A 23,828-nucleotide genomic window follows, 5' to 3' on the forward strand; every position below is an offset into this window, starting at 1 on the left:
AAGGAGGGGGTCAGCAGGGGCTGTGTCAGTAAGAGCTGTCACTTCAGTGGACATTTTGGGGTTGAATGGCCTCAGCTTTACTAGAGACTCTTGCTATTCCTGCTGCAGAGATGGACATGCTCAGACTTCAGTTCTCCCAGCTCAATATCGAGCTTCAGCAAAGGATGAAGAAGTCAGTAGAGCCACCAGACTGTCAAACCAAAATCTCATGGTCACCTGTTCCTACTCTACTTGGGGATTTCATCTAAAACCAGCAGCAAAAGGAAGATCCTTGCAGACACAAGGTGTTTCTGGCTGTGCAGCATAGGAAAAGCTTGATGGATGTGGTGTCTCCATTCACCCAAGTCATTGTCACTGTTTTGAAGGTATTTTGATGGTGTGAGTGCATGCAGCTCTCCCCATGCCATGGCAGAGAGGGAACAGTGAGGGGGAGCTCTGGGGGGTGTCCAACAGAGAGCCATGCTCCAGAGCCATCCAGACAGGCTTGGAGTCCATCCATCCTCCCTCCAGATCAGTGCTTCAGCTTTGCCTCCATGTAGTGTCTGTGTCTGCCTGTCCCCAAGGGAGCACAGCTGCTGGAGAACTTGCACACTGATGAGATTCACACTCAGGGGTTCCATGTGTAGCTCTGAAATCAAGAACCACTACCATTCACAGGCATCTCCAGCAGCACGGGGACTGATCAGGGGCCAGGCCCTGGTGTCTTGGCCAGGAACTCAGTGAGCTGCTGCACTGCCTCTGCCGGGTCTCTCTGCTCTGCTCATCAAGTTTCCCAAATGTGCTGATGCAGGGTCCACACAGCAGCACCCAGGTTCCTCCTTCCCTGCTCTGCCTTGTCAGGTGATTGACCATATTCCTGCTGCAACCAAAGCAAAGCACTGGAGCCTGCCTCCTGTAGCACAGACCCACCAGGGGCTAGGAAATGGGAGCCAGAGCATGGGATGTGCCACCCTCTCCTCCACCCCTCCACAGTGCACTCCCCCTCACAGCCAGCCCAGCACCTCAGGAGGGTGAGGACAAATCCCCCAGGTGCATTTCTGCAAAACAAACGAGCTCTCCTCGCCATTTTTAAAGAAACAAACCAAGCTTGAAGGCAGAGCCTGGCAGGCCAGCTGCTTTCTATCTGGATTGCTGGAGCTAGGGGAACGTCACTGCATCTTAATGGCATTGGGCTGGACAGAGATCAGGATTCTGGTGGCAGAGGCAGTACTGGCTCTGTTATAAATAAAGCAGCCACGATAACTGCTCATGAAGGTTTATGGTCTTTAGGATTTGGAGGATCAGTATCAAGCTAGCTGAGGGATGTATTATCCTTGGCATTGGTAGGAGCTAGGGGAAGTGCAGGGGGAGGACAGTAAATGAGCGTGGGTTTGGAAATCATCCCTCTTGTGAATCCAAGCGTGAGCGCTTGGAAAGGTGTTCTCTGCTGTGTGCTGGCTCCTCTTGCCTTGCTCTGCCTGCTCTGCGAGGGTTAAACCACACAGCAGTGGCAGCATTTCAAGCCAGTCTCTGCCCTGTTGCAGGAACCCCAGGGCAGCCCCTGCCAGAGCCCTGCAGCCTGCAGGTACAAAGCACCTTGTAGCAGTCTCGCTGCCATCGCACCTAAAAGTTATTCCAAGTATTGAGGCTGAGGCAAAGGCCTCCTGCAGTCTGTGGCCTGGATAGCTGCAGGGGCTGGCAGTGCTGAGGTACACCAATGTCTGTGCCCAAAGCACTGGCACGGAGACCATTGTGCCTGGCCAGCACTGCTTCCCCAGCCTCAGCAGCAGCTTCCCACCTGCACGTGTCCAGGAACCACGGCGGCGTCCTGCCAGGCTGTCCCCCCCTTGAAGGGGTATTTTTAGACCAGATCATTTCACAGCCTGGCCTACAGCAGACCGAGGGAGGAGCGGTGCCCGAGCAAGGAGGGGGCACTGCACTGCGGTGCAGGGAGACCCGGCTGGAGCTGGGTTTATTGCAATCCCCTGTTGCACTGTTCATTCCCTCCCCCTTGGCCCCTGCTGCACAGCTGCACTGTGTGCAGTGGTAGATTTTGCACAGCTGAGTCCCGCGGGGTGTTTCTGCAGGAAGATTTCGTAAGCTTTAGTGCTGTGCTGCTGTGGGAGCGCTTTGTTCCCGATCTGGCCTAGGACAGGAGCGGGGTGATGAAACAGCTCTGAAGCAGCTCTCCCAGCCGCCGGCTGTCCCTCACACCATGGCCTGGCAGCCCATGGCCCTGGGGGGAGCTCAGCCCAGCCCTGTGCTGTGGCCAGGGTGGATGTCCGGCCCCTGCGGCCTGGCCAGCCCTGTCCGAGCCCTGCAGGCAGGGTGAGGGAAGCTGGCACCGCACCCTCAGCGCCACCACCCTCCAGGGCTTGCGTTGCTGGCTTCTTGAGGAAGGCACGGGTGCGCCTGTCCTCGGGAGCGGCTCTTCATCCCAGCCTGCGACCCGCTGTGAAGGTCACCTCGGGGCTGCCCAAGCGGCCGTGTGGGGACGGGCGGGTGGCGGCAGTGCGCCTTTAAGAGAGCCCCGTGCGCGGGCCGCGAGCCTGAGGCACGCGCGCTGATTGGCCGGGCGGGCGGCGCGCGCGGCGGGGGCGGGGACAGCCATTCACAAATTTCCGAGCGGCCCTTCCTCCCTTAAAGGGGCAGCGCCGGGCCAGCAGGAGCGCACCTCCCGTGCACCGCGGGTGGCCGTGGCTCCAGGGAACAGCGGCACTGGTTTGTCCCCCCCGGCTGGGCAGGTTTCCCTGCCGGGAAGTGTGTTCTGGGGCAGCACTGCCCCGATGAGGCAGCAGCATCCCTGTGAGTCACCGGCTGTGGGCGGTGGGAGGTGCGGAATGGGCTTTGCTCCATCTGGAGCAGGGCTGGCCAGGGGAAAGGGGGAATGCGTGTTCCCCACGGAATTCCCCTTCTTGTTGCCCAGGCAGGGTGGGAATAATGGAGGAAGGAAGATCTCTGGGTCTTGGATGGGGGAAAGGTCCCGCTGGGCAGGGTTGTGCTGCCCGGTGTGGGCAGAGTGCTGCTGAGCCTCCCTTTCAGAGCCAGGTGTTGACCCGCTCCGAGCCTGTTCCTGCAGGGACGGGTCCTGGTGAGGAGCCCTGAGAGTCAGCCTGTGGGGCTTGGTGGCCCCAAGGTCATTTCAGCTTAGGCAGAGGCAGCCAGATCTCCGCAGGCTTGTGCAGCCCAGGTGGGGTGTGGTTGGCTCCCACCAAGGCTGATATATGTGATGTATGTACCCAGGGACAGCTTGGGACTAGTGAAGGATGTGGGGAGACACGATTTCTGGTGGTGTCACACTAGGCACAAGCCAGACATCAAGGTACAGGACCAAAAAAATAGGAACTGATTCTCTTAAAGACAGTGAGATTTCGAAACACCTCGCTGTGACGCTGGTGTGGAGTGGTGAAGTTGTGCCCTGGTCACAGTGTCAAACGTTCCCTCTGCTCTGTCATTTTCTGAAGGAAGTGAGGCACTCACAGCAGCGGGCACCCACAGGCTGTGGGCAGTTCACACACTGCTGTAATTGCAGTGCCCTTGCAGCAGCAAGGCTCCCCCCTCTGCAGAGAGAAGGGCATCAGGGCAGCCACAGCCAGCCCGTGCCTCGAGTGCTGCAGCACAGGGCAGGAGCATCCCTGCCAGCATGGGGAGAGCAGCTGTGGGCATTGTGAGGCTGTCAGCAATTCCATACAGCCTGCTGCATTTATTGGTATTAAATAACGCCTCCAGGCTCTCCTTTACAGGCAGGGAGCCCGAGCCCTGCTGTAAGGACCTGCTTCAGGCCTCCATCACTCCTCTCCCCTCCCCCAGGCAGCCAGGAAAGACATTTAGTTGTCCACGATGTGAGTTGCAGAAACCAGCCAATGGTGTCTGATAAAGACTCTCGTGCCATTGCTGCCACAAGCAAGGATGCAGCAACTGGGCAATGTATCAGGGATCATTAATAGAATAAAAATGGGTTTGCCCTGGAGGAGAATAATTTGTTGGGCATCTGCCCTGAGAGTGCTAAGAGCTATTGGTCCCTTGGTATGCCTGGTTATTATTATCCCAGCTGCACTTTTCCCAGCGTGAATTGCTGCTGGTGGCAGGAAGGAACAGCCTTGGAGTGAGATGGTTCTTATCCTGCCCCTTCCCACTCAGCTGTGACTGCACAAACCCTCCAGTGCCCACAGGAGCCTCCAGCCCTATTTGCCCACAGCAGCTGTGCAGAGCTCCTCTTCAAGTTCCAATTGAGAAGCCCCAGACCCAGCCAATGGCAAATTCCTGCTGGGTGGGGTCTGTGTTAGTGCTGAGGAACTGATGGTCAGACTGAGCCAAGTTCAGCTGGTCCCTCTCTTTGCTGCTCATCTCCTCCTAGTGTGCCCACCCAGATTTATTTCCCTGCTGCCTCCCTGGGCTGAATATGTTGGGTGAGTTTTTGCAGAGGATTGTGATGGAGAAAGATACCTCCCCCCTGCAAAACTGTCCTCCCCTTGCTCCTGAGACTCCCTGTCTGCACCCAGGCTCAGAGCAAGCCTGTGGCTTAGGCTCCCCTGGCAGGATCCAGCTCCTCTTGGGTGACAGTCCAGCCCTCACATGACTGCTGTTTCTGCGAGGATCTGGCTGCCTTCAGCCTGCCCCTGCCTCCATCCCCTGCTCCTAGCAGGGCTGCAGGTACAGCACACATCCCCATCCTAGCAGGGCTGCAGGTACAGCAAACCCTCAGTGCCTGGTGCCTCACACTTGCCTTCCTCTTCCCGCAGGATTTCGTGCGAGAGGAAGGAAGCGGCAGCAGGGGCTGCAATGCCGGTGACACCAGATAAAACCTAGCTCTGTGCCATCTCCGTGCCTTGTAAATAGCATCAGCTCCGGGGATTTCTTGACACTTTGCTGAAATTAGCACCTGTAAAAAGAGCAGCTGCCAAAGCTGAATTTAAATAAGACGGGGAGAATGCCGGTAGGAAGAGGGTGGAGAATGAGAGAGCTCTTGAATGGCTTCCCTCCATGAAGGCACCTGCCTGGAAATCAGCTCTCATCTCCTCTGGCCCTGCTCAAAGCTCACATTACAGCAGCAAGATGCCCACAGCTGCCTCAAAGTGCTGGGCACTGTGCCTGCCCTGCCCGACACAGGCTGGGCCCCCAGTGCAGGTGCCCACTCCACTTGGTCTCCCAGCAAAGCCACCCCCAGTTCCCAAAATGCCACTAAACACTCACTAAAACAAGCTGGAGAAGTACAGAACGTGGATGCCCCTGGCCAACCAGCCCTGGCCTCCTCTTAAGCTTGATTAGGTACCCCAAGTCCTGTGCAGCGTTAGGGAACGTTGCAAGCAGGCAGCAGCAACTATGGATTGCTTTTTTCCTTTTTAATTGGGGTTAGCAGGTGGCACATGCAGTTCATTACAAATGCAGAGGAATGAAACAACTCTCGTGGCAGCTAAAATGGGAAATATGGGGTTTGGGGAGGGGAGATGCAAGCAGGTAAGGAAGGACTCTAAAGAGCTGTGACAGATGAGGCTCAAAACCCCTCTGTTTGCACCTGGCAATGAGGCACTAACAGATAAGAGAGCTGGGGGCAGTGCTGGGGGGTGGAGGTGTAATTCTGGCCCTCAGGGCTGGCACTGAGGGTGTTTCCCGTGTGGACATGCCCATTGCATGAATGGCTGTGAAGGCTGCAGAGACTGAGCACAGAGAGGACCAGACACCTTCCTTGTGGAGGATGCACCAAAAAAAGGGGGAAAAAAAGGAGGGGGAAAAAATCAAATTAAATGCTTCTCTTTATTGTTCACTCAGCTCCTTATTAAAGCATTTTCCCCTAAGAGCTCTTGTCCTTTGCTTCTGCACTTCCCCCCCGGGTGAATGCCCGTGTCCTTGCCTGCCCCCATCCCAGAGTGACAGGGGATGTGTCTGGGGCAGGGCAGGTGTGAGCCCGAGGTGACAAACTCTGCTTGTGCAGTTCCCTGGTGCTCTCCTCCCACCCAAGTCAGCCTCCTGCAGACTTGGGGCTCCTGACTGACCTTGGCACAAGGCTGGCTTTGGGAGGCCATGGCAGTGGACAGGCCCCACTGGGTGGCCACTGCAGGGTCCCTGCAGCCTAACCATGCCATGCCAGGGTGGGAAGCACGGTGGGAAGGAGGTGTGCAGCTGGGGTGGAGCACTAATTAGCAATGCCCAGGTGCTGAGCACATCTCGTTGATGAAGTTATCTCAGAGGTGCCAATGGGTGGAGAGCCAACAAGGAATTCATTGTCCTTTTGCTCCCATAGGGGAGACACTGACCACCTGCCCTTTTTCAAGGCTTTTTGCTCTACTTTGGTGCAGCAATCCTCTTATCTCAGCTTCAGTCTGGCCCCAGTCCCTCCTGTCATTCCCATCTGATGGCACAAGGATGGCCGCCTCCCTCCCTCCCTCCCTCCCTGCTGGCTCTATGATGTGAGGATGAGGTGGAAGATGTGGAGATAATCCTGATTTCTTAAAACCTGAAGTGTAAAGTCTTCTCTTAAAGCCAGCACTTCACGCTTTCCTGCCATGCACTCAAACACATTTTTTCATTGATTAATTCTGAACAAGCTTGCTTTGCATGCAGGCATCCCACGCTGCCCTGCCCTGGTGAGCTCCTGGGGTCTGCAGCGTCCTGGCACTGAGCTCTGCAGTGCAAACACTGCCTTGTGTGCAGCCATTGGCTTCATCTTGGTGCCTCTCTTCGGGTCAGTGCCACAGTGCCCCTGGCACTGATCACTGTGCAGAGAGAGCCCAGGGGAGCAGCAGGTGAGCCTCACCTGTGGAGCTGTGCGTGAGGGCTCAGCAGCACTGCTGTGCTCGGCTGCTTGAGGTCACCGTGGTGAGGACAGGTGCCCTAGACTTGCTTGTTGACTGTCCTGAGCCTGCAGCAGGGAAATCTGAGTGTCTGAGCCACTCCAGCGTTCTGTGGCATTAAGCCACCTTGTGACTGAGGTGATCTGAGCAGCCTAGAGCCAGTGCAGTGCAGGCAGTGCTGGAGAGGAACGTGGTGCAGGCGCACTGCAGGTGCTGCACCGTGCAGTGGGGAACGTGGTACCTGGGGGCAATGCCAATCCTGATTATGGGGTGCCTTCTGCCCCCTCCCCTTCACCCAGAAGCAACCATTTCACTTGACAGCTTGGGAGCAAACCCTGCAGGAGCACCTCTGTGTGCAGAGGTGAAGTGCAGAAGTAATTCTGTACTGCAGTTTGGAGAGCTAAAGGAACAGGGAGTGGGCAAGGGCCTTTATCTGACCAGCCATCATGCACTTCCTCCTCCCACAGCCCTGCTCTGCCCAGGGCCATGTTACACCAGCTGCAGGAGGCCAGGAGGAGCCTTGCAGACCTTGGAACCTCAACTGAGGTGTTGCACCACCATACCTTGTGGCTCAGCTTGTGGCCACCTCCTGCTTGTGTCCTTTAGCCATATCCTGTGGGAGCCCAGTGCACATTCATTGCTTTTCTACATATTTATGTACCATTTCTTTAAAATAGTTTTTTGTCCATCCTAGTGTTTTTTACAACCTTTAAGCATTAAGAGGCCAGGTTCAGGTTCTAAACGGTCAGATGTGGGGTTTTGTAATGGTTTTTCTCTCTCTGCCCGTCAATTTATCTGGATGGCTCTTCTGAACTTCTTCCAGTCCTGCACTTCTTTGCAAGAGGTGAAGGACTGGTGCAATAGTAATGGAGCTGCACTGGGAGCAGCACCCTTGCCCTGCTGCACCAGCAGGCATTCCTGATTTGCTTTTGCCATCCCTGATGGCAGGGGAGAAAAGCAGGCAGTAGGTGAAAGGCCCAGCAAAGGCCCTTGGGGTTTCTACACCCTCAATGCACCTGTGGCTCACGGGGCAGTGGATGGAGCCCATGTGGTAACATTTCCAAAAAAGCCAGGTGAGAACTGATACAGAGATGCAACAGAGCTGCTGCTACCTGTTCACATCTGGAAAAATTATTTCCTACTCCAGTGCGGACCACAGCTGGAGCAAAATTAACCCCCCTTGGCGCCAACCCCAAAGCTGGCAGGGGGAGCTGCCGCGGCTTGCGGGGCAGGCGGGGCGGCCGGCGCTGCACAAGGGCTGCCCTGTGCGCTGGGGGCAGCCGCAAGGTGATGCGTGAGGTAGCGCAGGATTCTGCTCTTCTGGATGCCGCCTGCGCGGGGGCAGCGGGGGCTGAGCTGTGCCCGGAGCGCGGGGCTGAGCGCGGGGCCGGGCTGTGCCCGGGGCGCGGGGCCGGTGCGGGGCTGAACGCGGGGCTGAGCGCGGGGCCGGTGCGGGGCTGAGCGCGCCCCCGCCGCCGGGGCGGAGCGCGGAGGTTCCGCCGGCGCGGATTGGCGGCTGCGGGGGAGGGGGGGCGAGGGATGCTCCGCGCCGCCGCAGGTGCCGCGGTCCCGCATCGAGCCGAGCCGGACCGGGCTGAGCCGGGCCGGGCTGGGCCGGCCCATGCAGCGGAGCGCTTCGCAGCTGCTGCCCCGCGCCCCGCGCCGGGAGCGGCCCCGGGGCTGAGTGGCGGTGCGGACGATGCCGCGGCGCGCCCCCGCGGAGATCACCGCGCTGTAACACCATCCCCCTCCTTTCCTCTTCCTCCTCCTCCTCCTCCTCCTCCTCCCACGGGGCCGGGGGCGCCGAGCGGGCGAAGAGGCGGCAGGCGCGCCTTGCGCGGGGCGGGGGCCGCTGCCGCCCCCTGAGCATCCCTCCCTCCCTCCTCCCTACCTCCCTCCGCCCCTCCGCGCCGCCTCCCTCCCTCCCTCCCTCCCTGCCGGCTCTATGGTGTGAGGGCAGCGATGCACAAGCACCACCACTGCTGCAAGTGCCCCGAGTGCTACGAGGTAACGCGGATGGCGGCCCTGCGGCGCATGGACCCCCCCTCCTACGGCGAGTGGCAGCACGAGCAGTACGGCTACGGCGGCTACGGCTCGCAGACCCTGCCCGCACCCGGGGGGGCCGCGCCCGCCGCCCGCGGCAAGGCCAAGCTGGGGCCCCCCGCCCGCGACCCCGCCGCGCTGAAGCCGCCGCCGCCGGCGCCGGGGAAGAGCGCGGCCAAGGTGAACGGGAGCGGCCCGGGCTGGTGGCCCGAGTGCACGTGTTCGAGCCGCGACTGGTACGAGCAGGTACGGGCCAGCCCCGGGCAGCGCTCCCCGCTGCGGGACGCGACGGGGCGGGCGGCTGTCGGGGTGACGCGGGGTTCCCGGCCGTGCAGCATCGCATCGCCCCGGCTGGGTGCTGCCGCTGCCGGGCTCGGCACCGCCGTCCCTGCGGTCCGCCGTGGTCGTCGCTCGGGTCGGGTCGGCCGTCGGAGTCGGTCGGGTCGGCGTTGCCGTTCTCCGGGCTCGGTGCCGCGGTCCTGCCCAGCGCAGGAGCCCGGCGATGGAGCAGCCTCCCCAGGGCCGAACGGGGCCAAGTGGATCTTGCTTGGCGCAAGGTGGTCGTCGGGCGTTGATGTATTTTGGACGCCCCACCTGAGGCGCTCGCCGCTTGCGATGCCTGGAGCCCTGGCAGCGCCAAGGGCATCCCGTCAGGCTGTGTTCAGCAGGCATGGTGCGTGCTGCCCGCTGGGCAGCCTCGTGGGTTCGCGGTGTTGCTTGCCAGCGCTCCCAAACTGTCACCCACTCTCCATTGAGTTGTGGTTTCCTCGCTCTGCTGCTACGTCCCTGCTCCCCGAGATTATTACGTAACCCTGCTCTGGTCGCTGGCGTGCTGTGTGCATTCTGCCCCATTTCACTGCCTCCATTTCTTCCCACACATTCATTTTATTAGTGTTCTCCTGGACCCATCTTTGGGCTGTGTCTCTCTCCCCTAAATGGAGAGACCAGTCTTATTTAGAACCCACAAGCCAGCTTAGAAAATGGTTGGATCTTTTTGCAAAGCATTAAAATGGAGGCTAGCCCCTGCCTGAAAAACAATTTACCCTGCTTGACAGAAAGGCATTTCAGTTTGCTTCTTCTGCTTCTTTCATTCATTATCTTCAAACCTCACATGATTTCTTATTGATCCTTCTAATTATTATTTCAAGATGCTGTAGCAGGCAGACACACGGGAATCAATGGGAATTCTCTCCTCCTCTGCTCTCGGCAAACACAACCCTCTTCTTCCCATCCTCTGTGTTTTTTCTTCATTACTGTCTGTCTGTAGCTCTGGTTGAAATAATTAGATTCATAGCTGATAGCTCAGATTGTATTTACAGAAGGCACCAAAAACTCCAGCCACCTTCCTATGAGCCTGATGCTGCTTTCTCTCTCTTTCTCTGCCACTCTTTGTATCAAAATCAGCCCCAGTTCTCTCTCGCCTGCTGATTCCTGGCAAGCATTCTTCCATCTTTCCTCCCCTATCTCTTTCCTTCCCTCCATCCAAAGCAGCAAGCTCAGGGAGCAGAAAATTGAAGCATGTTTGCTCCCTCATTTCTGCTCCTGCTTGCATGAAAGGTCCGGCCCAGTATTCCTGGTAAGACAATTGCAAGCAGTGTGAGAAGGAAGTGATGCCAGCTGCATTGCTGCCGTGGCAGGCTGGGCAGGGGAGCCTTTCATGTTTTTGCAATGGTGGAAGAGAAATCATTGTCTCTTTGTGGTGCTGCCATGGAGCTTGGGCTGCTCGCAAAGTCCGCGTTGGGAATCTCTGCTCTGCCTTTGCCTTTCTGAACATGGGGGGGGAAAAAAAAAAAAAAAGGAAAATCAAAAGCTCCTCACGGCATTGCAAGCAACAGAGGATGCCAGTGTTTGAGGCTATGTGAGCATAGCGGGGTCTGCATGTAGAATGTGACGTGTGTGGTATGTGCACTGCCTGTGTCAGAGCAGGCAGCCGCTCCCTGGTGTGGAGCAAATGTATGCCGTGAGTAAAGCTTGCAGCAAATGCCTCAGCAGTGCTCTCCTCCTCATCCGAGGGTGCCAAGTGCCTGAGCCCCGAGGAATCCGTGTTCTTCCCAGCCCAGCGGTGGGCAGAGGGACAAAGGTGGTAACATGGAAACATCTAGGCATGGCTTGTGCCCAGGCAAGCAGGTCCAGTTGGCTCTGGGAGGCCGGGAGATGTTGGGCTCTGGGTAGATTTGGCTGGAGGTTGCAGATGCAAAGCAATCTCCTTCACAGGCTGCCTCTGTTTCCAGGAGAGCCTTGGCTGAAGGCAGGGCTGCCATTTTTCAGGGCTGCCCCTTTAAATGAGCTCACTGTCCCTGAAAGCACTTCCAGCAGCTGAGGTGGGAAGGGGTGCACAGGCCGGGAGCCTTTCCAGGGTAAGCAGGGATCTGTTACCCTCCTGGGGAGCTTCACCAGCCCTCATTTAAGCGTTTTTTCCTCCCCTTGCTCCTTCATGCAAGCAGAGAAGCGTGTGCTGGTGCTCTGACATCAGAAGCGTGCTCACAGTTGCATATGGTGGTGTATGTTCTGACATCATGGCATACTCACGTACCCGTGTGCCGCTCCACGGCATGTGAGACGTGCCCACACGTGCTGCCCAACACACAGCACGGTCCCAACGTCAACCTGCACCTCCTCCCACTTCCAGCCCCCGTCTGTTCTCTCCTCCTGCCTCTCCCCTTCTCTAGGACACATTTTAGCTTGCTCAGGCAATGCCAGTAACTGAGAATCCCTAATCCTCACCAGAGGGAGGGAGGAATCTCAGAGGTCTAGCAATCTCACATCTTTTTTGCTTTGCTTTCCTTCTCCCCACTGAGATGTCTCCCATTTCTTTTCCCTTACCTATCCATGTTCCCTGCTCATCAGTTTCTGGTCCCCACACTTGATGTCATTGCTGTCCTCCATTGTTCCCATCACTCTCATTTGCCCTGTGCCCTCCTTGTCCCCCTTTGCTTGCTGGTGGGGAGCTCGGTTCCTCCCCTGCCAGGCTGGGGTGACAGGAGGACTCCTGGCTTTGGAGAGCAGTGTGACCCAGGGAAGCATCCCTTACAGCACTGGAGGAGCAGACTGCTCAAACCCCTCCTCTCCCCTGCACAGTGGCTCCATGGCTTCTCAGGAGAGGGGTGCTCAACTGCCTGGCCATGCCCAAGCCCCTTCTCCAGCCCTGCTCCAAGAGCTGAGGGTCCAGAAGCAGCACCTTTCCCTCCCACAGGGAATGTCCAGCCCTGAGTCTCAGCTCACTCTGAAGACTGGTGCCAGGCACAGTGACCAGAGCAAGGCCCCCCATGAGGGTCTCAAGGGTGTCACCAGCATTTTCATGTGCATTTTGGGCATGGGCTGGGGCAGGGGCCCAGGGCAGTGCAGTTCCCTGGCATGTGGTGAGGAATTGCTCTCTGCCCCCGGGGCTGCCCCAGGTTTGCTGGCCCTGCTTGGCTGGGAATGCAAAGTCCTGCTGCCCCCTTTTCTGTGGTCCCTTTCTCCCTCTTGGAGTGGTCATTGCAATGAGACCTTGACCACCTGCAAATGCCCGGAGCATGCCAGGCTTGTGTGGCCTCCACCCCTGGCAGAAGTGTTTCATGGCCAGGCAGGTGGAGGAGTGGGACAGATCTTCCCTGCCCACTCTCAGCAGTGGGTGTTTCACTCATTTTCAGGGATGGTTTTTGACGCACAAACATTGCTGTTGAGTTCCTCCCAAGCCCTGGGCAGTTAACTGCAGTAGAGGGGCACAGGACAGCACATCTTGGCCAAAGCACCAGCCTTTGCTGAGCCTTCAGACCATGTTGGGCTTGGGACTCCTGTCTCTTGGGGCATGGGGAGGAAAAAGCCTTGGAGAAACCGTGGGGGTTCAGACCAGGTTTCTGAGTGATGGGCAGGTATGGCTGGAAGGAAGGAGGGAGAGCACCAGGGGGGCAGGCAGGAAGCCAAATACAGGTTGCTTTGTGGGAAATGGCTGAAGCCCCAGATGTTCCCTGGGGAGGTGCGAGGGAGGGTGAGAGGAACAGGGTGCCGGGGACATGGAGGCAGTGGAGGTGGTGAGGTTGGCAGGGTGATGTTGCTATGGCTACTCCCGTGCTATTCATAGAAGAAATTAGCTAAATCTTTGCACTGAAACGTGGAGGAGGAGAGAGGAGGAAGGCGTTCTCCGTGTTTGGAGGGAAGGAGAGAAGCCAAAACAGGAAGGGGGTGAAGTTTTCCTTCTTTTCTCTGTGCCTGCACTGTGGAGGGGCATTTCAGGGAAGCACTGCTGCCCGAGCTGCCCAGCACTGGCAGGATGGGAAGGATGCAGGGAAAGAGGAGCTGTCCCATGGGAAAGTCCCCCCTGCAGAGCTTCCACACAGAGCCCCACGTGGCAGGATGAGTTCTGTATCGTGCCAGGAGCACAGGAGACATCCTTTTAATTAAAGACAGCCAATCTGTGAAAGGTATTTTTGGCAGCCTAAATGTAGATGCAACTGTAGTGAAACTTGTCCTTTGCGTCTGGCTCCATTGCTGAGCACAGTGCTTGCCTGTTCCTGGCCCCATCCATCTGCTCAGCCCCTGTCTCTGGTCACTGGTGGTCCCCTGTCCTCCCTCCACCTCCAGCATCTCTTGCAGCATGTCCCCCTGCCAGCCGGAGTCCCAGAGAGTCTTCCCTCTCCCTCACTCCTCATCACACTCCACTCCCTCGTGAGAGCTTGATTCCCCTTCCACAGACCTGTTTGTCACCTCCTCACTCACGATGTGTAAATCTGCGTGTCTGTTCCTAATATATCCCCCTCCATCTGATCTCACCTCTCAGCTTGTTTCTTGGGCATCTCCATCTGGTGATCCTGCCGTCATCACCCAGTGGAGTTGCTATAACCAGGTACTGAGCTGCTCTCCTCCCCCCAAGCCCAGCCTCACACCCAGCCTCGCACCCATCCTTGGCCCCTTGCCCCCTAGGAAGAAGCTGATTTTTCCCATGGTTTTGATGTTCCTTTCCTGCCCCTCAGATGAAATCAAGGCCTAGATAATGTTTTTTTTAAAGTCATACCCCTTCCTGTGCCTCTCCTGGGAAAACACAGATGCTGAGTGAGCTGGTTCTCCTCACCTGCCCTGGAGCACCCTGTGTCCTGCTGTCACCCTTCCCCTGGACTGGGGAGGGTCAGATGTTCTCAGTGCTCCTTCACAAAACACATTGAATTCATTTAGGGGTTAATAGCTGAGGACATTTTTCTCCTTAGTTTATTTATTCACCTGTAAGGCTTTCCCCCCTTTCTTTGGGCACATGAGTCCCTTGGACAGGGGCTGTACACTTGTGCTTGTTGGCTTTTCTGACTCATCCCTTTAATACAGTAAGGGATAATGCTGGAATTAGAGAAGTGAGTTGAAGGACTGAGCTTAGCTCCTCTCCAGCTGGATTACCGACTGCTGCCTGCCAGCCAGCCCTGATGTGCAGACTGCAGCCCCAGGGCTGTGCCTGGCTGCTGGGTTTGGGGTCCTGAGCTGCTGGAGGGAGCCCTGGAGCAGCACGGAGAGGTGCTGGAGCTGGTGTCTGAACTGGCGGTGCTAGAGATGTAGCTGCTGCTCTAGAGGCAGGGTCTGAAGCGACATAGGTGGGAGAGACCCCATCAATGCAACATGTGGAAGAAGGGCAAAGTACCTGCCAGAAATGGGAGGATGTTGCCCTGCCACCTTGCTGGAGGAGGAGGAGGAGGAGAGTGCATTGCTGAGGCATGCAGGGCCAAGCACGGGCACGTTTCACAGGGGTGTGTGCAATGTGGAGGAAGTTGCTCCTGGTGAAGAACCTGGGGGCAGCAGGAAGCCCATCAGCCTCCGCTGGGACAGCACCTGCTGTCATTCCTCTTGGAGGGATGTCCCCTGCCCCCATGGCTGTTCTTCCCACCAGCTCTTCCACCACCACTGGAACCTGCCTGAGCCCAGTACTGAGCAGTGCCAGGCATTCAGCAGGGATCTGCTGGCCATCCTCAGGGTGTGGGTCCCACGGGGGGTTACACGAGAGGGAGACCCAGGGGACAGCTGTGCCAGAGGCCAGTCCGGGTACCCTGGTGCAGGGGAGGGTGGGAGGAGGAAGCGAAGCAGAAGCTGTCACTGTTCCTGGAGAGTTGCCTTGTTCGGGTAAGCCCCTCGGCACGTCGTGTGCTATTATGGGAGGAGAGAAGCTTCCGTTCCTTCCAGAGCTGTGAATGCTCATTTAGAGAGGGGAAGTCATTAAGACTAATCAGGACGTAATCAGGGCCGTGGTGATGTGCGGGCGCCCGCTGCGCTCAGCCCGGTGCAGGATGCTCTGCAAGGGGCTCTGGGTGCCAGGGAGGGCAGGTCCTGCACTGCTCCTGTGGGGATGAGGGGGCTCTGCCTGCCACCCCAAACCCCGCGTGCAGGCAGGGGACAGCGAGCCTGGGGCTCAGCCTGGCAGCCGTGATCCAGGGATGGGTGTAGCCCTTGCTGGGAGGTTGTGCCAGAGCTGTGGGTGCAGTGGGCTGTGTTAATGCTCACAGCTGGTTTTCACACATGCAAAGATGGGATGATGTAGGGAGTCCTCAAGGGCCCTCGTTGCAAATCCAGCAATATGCTGTGAGCATGTATCAGGGACTTAGAGGTGAAAACTTTTAATACAGTGTTTAACAAGTTCAGAATACCTGAATTTGGAATTAACTTTGCAGTTTAACTTGCAGAGCTTGCTTGATGGGGCTTGGGGAAGAGCTGCTTTGAGGGTGTAATTATTTTTGGGAACATGTAGTGCTTCAGAGCACCCTGGACCAGGCCCTAGATACCTTCTTGTGACCTTTGTATTAACTAGAATTTTTCTTGAATCTCTGTTGATGGAACTTGGTTTGCTTTTTTTCCCACAGAAACAGGTTTCTTAACACTTGTTAAGTGGGTGTGCACTGGAACTTACTGAAAAGAAGAAATTAGGATATTCGAATCCCAGGAACCAAAGAATTCTTTATTTTAACACTGATCCTTATTCTCTTTTTACCCCTATACATATGTATTTGTCTGAGAGCAGGGTAAAAGCATGTGACTCAGATAATAACAACTCTTCCTGTGTAAAAAGAAATCAAGTAAATTGTATTTGGTACTGCCAGGTCAAAGAGAAGCTACTGAAGTCCAGAAACTCTGCAAATTGGGTCACTTATTTTAGTGGGCTGAGCCTGGAACAGGATGTCTAACTTTCAAGTTTGAACACCCTGGCCTTAATGGTTTCTAAATGGAAACTTATATTTGACAGAGCTTCTCTTTGGGAAGCTTTCTTCCTGTGCTACCGAGTAAAGGCTTGTTCCAGTCCCTATTTAAGCTACTCTTTAAAAAAAAAAAAAAAAAAAGAAAAAAGCACCAAAACAAAGATTAAACCTTCAGTAGCTGCTTGTGTTCACATTACACTTGGGGCACTTCAGTGGCTTTGCCAAAGATCCTTGTGACCAGGGACCTTTCGAGTCCCGTGTTCGGTGTTTCCGGATGGCCGCGGTGCTTTGAGCAGTGCCGAGAGCAGCCGTGGGGCAGGGCTCTGCTGCCACGGCCCCAGAGCCTGCTTGTGCCACCAAAACAGCCCAGCTCGGACATCTCCCAGAGCAACCTGGAGAGGAGGGCTGTTCTTGCTTGCAGGCCACCGGGCTGGCTGGCAGCCGAGCACAGGGAGGCAGGCAGCAGCTGGCACCTGGCTGGACGGGACTGGCACAGCGGGCGCGGGCACCTGCAACCTCCAGAGTCAGCCCCAGCACCCCTCCCTACATCACTGATGCCACCTTTTGAGCTGTGCAGGAGGGCAGGGGCCAGGCTCAGCACTCCCCTTCACGCAGGCACACTTGCTGGGTCATATCCTCCCCTGCCATGTCAGCCAACAGGTTGCTCTTGTAGGAGGTGAGAAAAAGTGCAGAGTTCCTTTATCCAGCCCAGTTAAAAGGAAGGCCAAGAACTCATCTCTGGCCAAGAACTTCTTCAGCCTCCAAAAGTTTCCATCCCCTGTTTTCTTTTGCTCCCTTTCCCTGTCCCAGCCAGTGGGAACCCTGCAGAATCAGCTCTCCCTCAGAGGTCTCCAGCTCTGTTGATGCTTCCAAGCAACCTCAGCTCTGGCCACCATGTAAAGCCCAGGAAAGCAAAGAGAGATGAGCACAGGGATCTGTGAGGATGGGACCAGCCCTGGCAGCAGTGTGGCACCTCTCCCCTTGAGAATGGAAGGGTTAGGTCAAAGCATGGATTTGGTCTTGAGATGTCAGAAAAGCCCTACATCTCATGGGCCAGCTGGGAGCAGGCTTCTTCAGTCTGGGAAGGGATATGCCATGAATTCTTCCTACCAGGAGGACTGTGAGGTGGCTTCCCTGGGCACAGCCAGGTGAAAAACAAGGGGGTCTGTGGGGACCAGGAGCAACCTGGAGGGAAGATGCCAGCACCTCTCTGCTCTACACACCTGCTCTCCAGCAGGGCAGAGCCAAGACTCATCCCCTCCTTGCCTCAGGGAACCTAAAGAGTGGGTTTCTGTCTGGCCTTGAGCACAAGTTCAGGTTGCTGTGGAGGAGCTGTGTCCTCTCAGGTGCCGTGGGAGCCTCATGCTTGGTGCAGGAAGCAGCCCAGCGTTGGGAAAAGCAGCACCTGGGCACAGGGCAGCAGGGCTGGCACAGAGCAGATGAGAGTGCCAGTGCTCATGAGGGGCAGGGCTCAGTGGCACTGAGCAGGGGCTCTCCGTGTGTGCTGTGCAGGCAGGACCTGGGCTGGTTCCTCTGAAATTAATTCAGCAGCTTGGTGCAAGCCCACTCCCCACAGCAGCAGGATCCTGTTGGTGTCTGGGCGTCCTGCAGCTGACCCTGCTGCCCGCAGCACCCTCGGCATCCCCGAGCCTGTACCTGCTTGTTCACAGCCAGGATTCAGCACGGCTGGGTCCTGCAGCTGCTTTCATAGCTGGAAATGCACAGCTTTCTCCATGGTTTAACACCCTTTTTAAAAAAAATCAAAGCAGATGGAGCTGGACTACAAGCAGCTCAGTGTCAGCCCTGATTAGATAATTCTGTTGGGCATTTCCCACTTGTGACCTCTGCTCCTGAGGGCTTTTAAAGGGATGTAAAGATGGAATTTCACTTATCTCCAGAGCCATTTCCTTCTGAGTGCTGCTATTATACCTCAGATGATAGGAAACAAAGGATATTAAAAGACAGATTGAATTTTCACTCTGATCCAGTCTGGGGAAATAAAGGAGTTAAATTAGTGCTTTGTTTCTCATGCATTAGCCCAGTGTCTCAAGTAGTCACTCTGTCCTGCACATTCCTTCTTGCATCACACATGGGACACAGCACCCTCCTGCAGAGAGCAGCTCTGTGTGTTTGGCCTGCTATTTGCCATCTCTGGTGGCTGCTGTTAATCCTGTTGCTGGTTAAGATGGAAATGTATTTATATGTGTTCACAATCCAGTTGCCCTTGTCCTGGGACATGTGTAACGTGTATTTTGCCTCCAGGAGGTACGTGTCTCCTGTCCTCTCTGGGCTGGCCCCATGCTGGTTCTGTGGAGGATGTGAAACTGTGGCAAAGCTTTGGGATCTCAGTTCTGGAGACATTATCTTGAACTTTCAGTTCAGAGTCTCCCTGCCCAGCTCCTGTGCCAGCCCTGAGAGCAGTCCTTGGGGCAATACCACAGAGCGGAACACAATCCTCAGCAGCAGGCTAGCAAACCTCCACCCTTTGCATGTAATTGCAGCTTTTCTTTTGCTTGGAAGTTTTGGAAAATCATCATGTTTTGCAATTCCTACCTTTGTGCCAGCAGATGACAGCAGTAGAAACTGAGGTGAGGGGTGATAACCTGTAGATGTGGTGCTCCCCCTGTGTTAGTGTCACTGGGCTGCCCCGGCCCAAGTGGAGCCCAAACAGCAGCAGTCCCTCTCAGATCACTGTCCAGAGGGGACATCTGAGGGTGGTCTGAAAGGCCACGTGCTGTGCCTGAGATTTTTTCCGAGCACTACAGGCCTGCCTGGCTGCTTCCTGCATGTGCTGCAGTATTGCTCCAGCCTGCAGAGGAGGAGATATCCCTTCTGCCCTGCATGCAGACCCACAGCCTCCTCCTGCCTTCAGCCACACATGCAGCTGCCCCGAGCAGGCACGATGCTCTCCCGAGGTCTGCACAGGGAGCCAGTCCCTCTCTGGGGGCTGCCTGGGGCAGGTTGCTGCTCCCTCCATCAGCACCTGGGCTGTGGCTGCCGCCAGGAGTGCCATGCAGAGCTCAGAGAATGCAAGGCTCTGCCTCTCTCAGCCCCCATGAGACCAGAGAGCTCTTGAATCCTGACCTTCAGACTTCATCCCCCTTCACCGTGGCGTCCTTTGACTCCTGTTGCTGCCCAGATTTTCTCAACAGCTGTCCTCTGCCTCGCTGGCTTTGTGCCCAGATCAATCTCTCTGCATCTGTGCAGTGCCCTCCTCACTCCCCAAGGTCCTCCTTGAGCTCCATCCCCTGAGACCAAATGTCCCTGCCTGATGGAGAGGGTTCAGGGCACCTCCAGCTCCACTGGACTTTGGTGACCCTGCTGCCATGGAGTGAGCACTGTGGGACTTGGACATCTTCTCTTTCTGTTTGTAAACCCCTCCAAGCACAAACAGGGCTTGGTAACTAATATTGTGGTGAAGGGGTTTAGATGGGAGATCTCACAGCCCCCACTGAATGTGATCTGAATGCACAGCCCTGTTCCCTCTCCTCCCTGCACGCAGCAAACCCCTGCTCCTTAGGGCATAAATTACTTACCCTTCCCTATAGAATTGAGGGCATGGTTAATTCACCAGCATGTTCCTGCTGCCCAGCAAAAAATTATGACTGTCTATCTCCTCTCCTGGCTAGCAGAGCTGCTCAGTACCTCTGCCTGACTGGTGGAGGGAGGCAAAAGCTTTTTCTTTTCAGGTGCTCTGCTTATTTCTGAGTCTTAGGTCTTATCTGTCTCCGGTAGGACAGACAAAGTGCAAATATTGAAATATTTGCAAGTGGAAGTCAGAACTAATGCCCAAACACCTTTCTTGTAGTAGCTGGAATAGCTGGCTGCAGGAGGCAAGTGGGGATTTCCTGGTCTGAGTTCCTCCTGACCATGTGTGACTTTGTTTTAGAGCAGCGACTCACTTTCAGTATCTCCTGGGTCCCATCTGGAGCCTGAGTGGGAAATTGTGCTCCTAGCAGTATTCTGAGATGTAAAAAATCACTAGTGTGGAATGGCTGCGAAGGATGCTCGGTGCACAGGGAGCAGGCTAAACAAAATATGTCCTTAGGGCTCACCACTGTGTGAGCGAGGCAATGTGATGTGTGATTTTTGGGCTATTATTAATTCAACAAAACGTGCAGTGGGGCTCAGTGGAAGACTGAGACTGGACCTGCAAAAGCCTCTATAACGTTATTATATAGAGCACTTCTCCCTGGGAGGGATCCAAAGCATCATTTGTGGAGTTGAATTCTTTTTATAAATCAGGGGGCACATGATGGGCTACATTCACTTAGGCTGCATCCTTCCTGGAAACTCATCTAATAAGAGCTGGCATCTGGATATTCAAACCTTGATGTGTTACCGGTTGTTAATTGCTGGCAGTAGAAGTGCTTCTTTTCTGCCTTGAAATGTGGAATCCCTTCCTAGAATTGCACTGGGGACTAATAAAAGCCACTGCCAGGTTTAATATATTCTATCTCTCAAATTATCTGGATTAAATACAAGGACTGTGTACTGCCAGAGAGGGGATATTCCCAGTTCAACATTGCTTCTGGGACTTGGAGATCCCAAGACACTGGACCTGAAAATTGCAATTCTCTTTTGTGTGGAGGAGGGGTTTGGCAAGACTGCTTGGAAGTGGCCATATTTGCCTGAGTTGGAGAATTAATTGCCATAAAAACTATGGTTTTGTAACCAATAGTTACAGCTACAGGAAAGATCAGAAAGCATCTGAATAAATCAAATTAACTACCTCCTGCTCCATCCATATGAGAGCAGACCCTTCCAGGGCAGGATTTAAACCACTGTCTGGTTGGTGCTTTACTCTCATCCACTGAGGGGAGTGAATAGTCTAGAAATAGGGTCAGCTAAAGCAGGTCATGGTGGGGACTGCTGTGCTGGGTTACGGGGGAGGCTGGTGTGGCATTCACAGGCTGGTCTCAGTCAGGGACGGGCAAACCCAGACAAGAGCGATGAGGAGGCACCACAGATATCACAGGCTCAGCGCTGTTGGGCCGTGTGGTCCCACACCCCGGTGAAGGGCACACGGTGGTCGCTGGCAGCTGGTCGCTGGTAGCTCCTCACGAGCCCGGCGATGATGAAGCGAGCTGCAGCCCACCGCCGACCTTCCAGGCCTTGCCCTGCTGCGCTGTGTGCCGGCGAGGAATGCCGGCATGCCTCGGCCTCCTGCCGCTCCTCCCTCACGCCCGGGCAGGCCCCGGAGCTTCAGCGGCGGCGGCGCTGGACAGCTCCGGGGGCGGGCCCGCACCGGTCCACCGGCCCTCCGCCGCCTCCTCCTCCGCCTCCTCCTCCTCCTCCTCCTCCTCCTCCCCCTCCCGTTCCGTCCCGTGCCTCCGGCCGCCCTCGTCCCTGATCGCCGGCCGTCCCACCCCGGTTCGTCTGACCCTTCCCTTCCCTTCCCTTCCCTTCCCTTCCCTTCCCTTCCCTTCCCTTCCCTTCCCTTCCCTTCCCTTCCCTTCCCTTCCCTTCCCTTCCCTTCCCTTCCCTTCCCTTCCCTTCCCTTCCCTTCCCTTCCCTTCCCTTCCCTTCCCTTCCCTTCCCTTCCCTTCCCTTCCCTTCCCTTCCCTTCCCTTCCCTTCCCTTCCCTTCCCTTCCCTTCCCTTCCCTTCCCTTCCCTTCCCTTCCCATGCATGTGCTGCTGTGCAGGAGGAGGCAAGGCTGCCGAGCACAGGAGTAAGGAGGATAGGGGACCAAATGCTGTCACCTCTCCTGGGGCGTGGTGGCCCTGTGCTTAGAAGAACAGCAGCTGTTGGAAGGTGCTTGAAAGCCTGGTGTGCTGGCAGTAAATTCCTCCCTCAGAAAGGCCTATTTCCCTACTCTTCATATCTCCTAACACCTCACTAGTGTGAATTTCACGTAAATTTTGGTGCTGGTGGGAGTCTGACAGAAGCCTGAGAGAATTTCCAGTTTTCCCTCTCTCTCTGCCAGCAGCCAAGGCCATGGGTGTTTGGGACACACCAGCTCTGAGGACAGGACTGATGCCCAGAGCCATGCTGTGGCCCTGCTCCTGTCCCGGGGCTGTTGGACACCTGGAGAAGGGACAAAGAGAGCCCTTCCCAAATCTCTCTCTGCTGCCTGGCCTGGAGGGTCTGTGATGGCATGGCCAGGGAGAGGCAGTGCACCACGAAGGGCTGGGTCCATCGCTCAGCTTGGTGACATCCCACTTTTGTCTCCTCACAGGCCAGCCCCGCTCCCATTATCGTGAATACAGACTCGCTGGAACAAGGGCTCTCTGTAAGTCTCCCGGTTTCGTTTTGCTTCCTTTGATCAAGTGCTGCATTTTCCCTGCTCAGCAATGCAGGAAAGACTTTCCCAGCTCAAGGAGGCCCTGGTAAGGCAGCAGAAGATCCTGATACCCACAGCTCATCCCACCCCAAACCTTTCTGGGGCTGGGTGACACTGCAGAACCGAGGCCAGCAGCAGGCAGTGCTGGGGACTCAGGAACAAGGCAGAAGGCCTCAGCAGAGGAGGTTGTGCTCAGGGTTAATCATACAGCCATTTCCTCTGCCTCCCATGCAGGGGAGTTGAGAGGCTCTGCTGGAGCATCCTTTACCTTCCTGCACTGCCTCAGCCTCCTTAGGCACCCCTGGCCCCTCAGGAGAGGTGCAGGGCTCTCTGGGTGCTTGCTGGCATCTCCCTCACCAGTCCTCAGGGCAGCAGGGCCCACCAGGTGCTGCTCCTCTCCCACTGAAGGCTGCCAGCAGCTGAGCAGTGCTTGCTGAGTGTGTTTGCAGCCACAGTGCATTTGGCACCGTGTAGTAGTGGTGTAGTATGAGATAATCCTCCTCAGTTTGTTGCAGACAGGGTTTGCATCCTGCTGCATCTGTCCCCAGAACATTTGTAACTCATTCCTGCGGGGCAGATGAAGGGAGCAGGGTGGCCAGCATGGGTTTCTGGCCAGCAGCACTGCCTCTGTGCTTGTGGGGTGCTTCCCTTCTTTGCCCAAAGGAGCCCAGTTTCACTGCTTGCCAGGGCTGGTGCTTTGCGTCGGGTTCACTTCTGATGCATCAAACTGCAGCTGCCTTCCACAGCAGTGGAGCAGCGCCAGGACTCAGAGCTGGGGTGGGTCCATCTTTGGAGTCAGGGTAGTGGGCCACAGGTGACTTCTGAGGGTTGAATTTCACCTGCAGAAAACTGCAGATCTCAGCCCACAGCCTGTGGGGTCAGTGCACATCAGAGCTGCACTGGGCTGAGAAGAGCTACAGAAAAGAAGGAAAGCCTGGCTGACACCTTTCCAACCCTGTATGGTTTAATTAAGTCTGAATTAAAGCCACCTGACTCTGGGGAGGAAGGCAGTGGTGCATCTCTGAGCGTGCTGGCCACAGCCAGGTTGTGGGTTGGAGGTTCTCAGTGTGCTGGGCTGCAGGGCAGTGCCATGTTGCAGCTTCCTGTCTGCACTCTCCTGCTGTTCTGCAGGGAACTGGGAGAAGGGCAGTGTCTCCTGGAAAAAGGGACCACCATCACGCTGGACCAGACTGTGCTGTGAGCAGGGCAGGGCAGGGAGGTGTTCCTGGATGGAAAGTCTGCTTTCACATCCATTTCTACCCTCCCTCAGTACAAAATGTCACACCTGTGGAGGAACATTTCCCACTCATCATTGTAGGCGCCAGCATTGCATCCTTTGCCACACTCCATCCATGCCCGTCCTCCTCCTTGCCTGTGAGCCCAAGGGCAATGAGAGGTGAGCCCAGGGGCCAAGGACAGGTTCTGTCACCCTGCAGAGGCCAGGAACCTCTGGGAGCCCTCCTCTGAGAGCACTGCAGTGCACTCCTGCCCTCCTGGCTGCTTCCCTGTGCTCCAGCTCATTAACTTCACATCCCTCCCTCTCCTGCCACCCCCATATTCCTGTGCACCCCTTCTCCCTGCACTT

At 56.2% G+C, this 23,828-nt stretch overlaps 1 protein-coding gene and 1 long non-coding RNA gene across 11 annotated transcripts in view; both read left to right on the forward strand.

Annotated features, from left to right (window-relative positions):
* The window catches only part of DLG3 (discs large MAGUK scaffold protein 3), a 75,617-nt gene that overhangs the window by 16,392 nt on the left and 35,397 nt on the right, over positions 1–23,828 (forward strand). For 5 of the 10 annotated variants that reach the window (XR_010365898.1, XM_064426997.1, XM_064426989.1 and 2 more), the window contains one exon: positions 22,139–22,192. Coding sequence is in view for 9 of the 10 variants with exons in the window: in XM_064426997.1 (XP_064283067.1) it covers positions 22,139–22,192 (54 nt within the window). In the remaining variant the exon portion in view is untranslated. Of the gene's footprint in view, positions 1–8,302; positions 9,060–22,138; positions 22,193–23,828 lie in introns of those variants that run through there. The other 5 variants (XM_064426996.1, XM_064426999.1, XM_064426991.1 and 2 more) reach the window with 4 other exon arrangements.
* On the forward strand, positions 3,656–5,774 carry LOC135304522 (uncharacterized). The gene is made up of 2 exons (XR_010365900.1): positions 3,656–4,632; positions 4,722–5,774. It is a non-coding gene; the product is annotated as an uncharacterized LOC135304522 (long non-coding RNA).

This window comes from Passer domesticus, chromosome 7, assembly GCF_036417665.1.
Source record: "Passer domesticus isolate bPasDom1 chromosome 7, bPasDom1.hap1, whole genome shotgun sequence".
NCBI lineage: Eukaryota > Metazoa > Chordata > Aves > Passeriformes > Passeridae > Passer > Passer domesticus.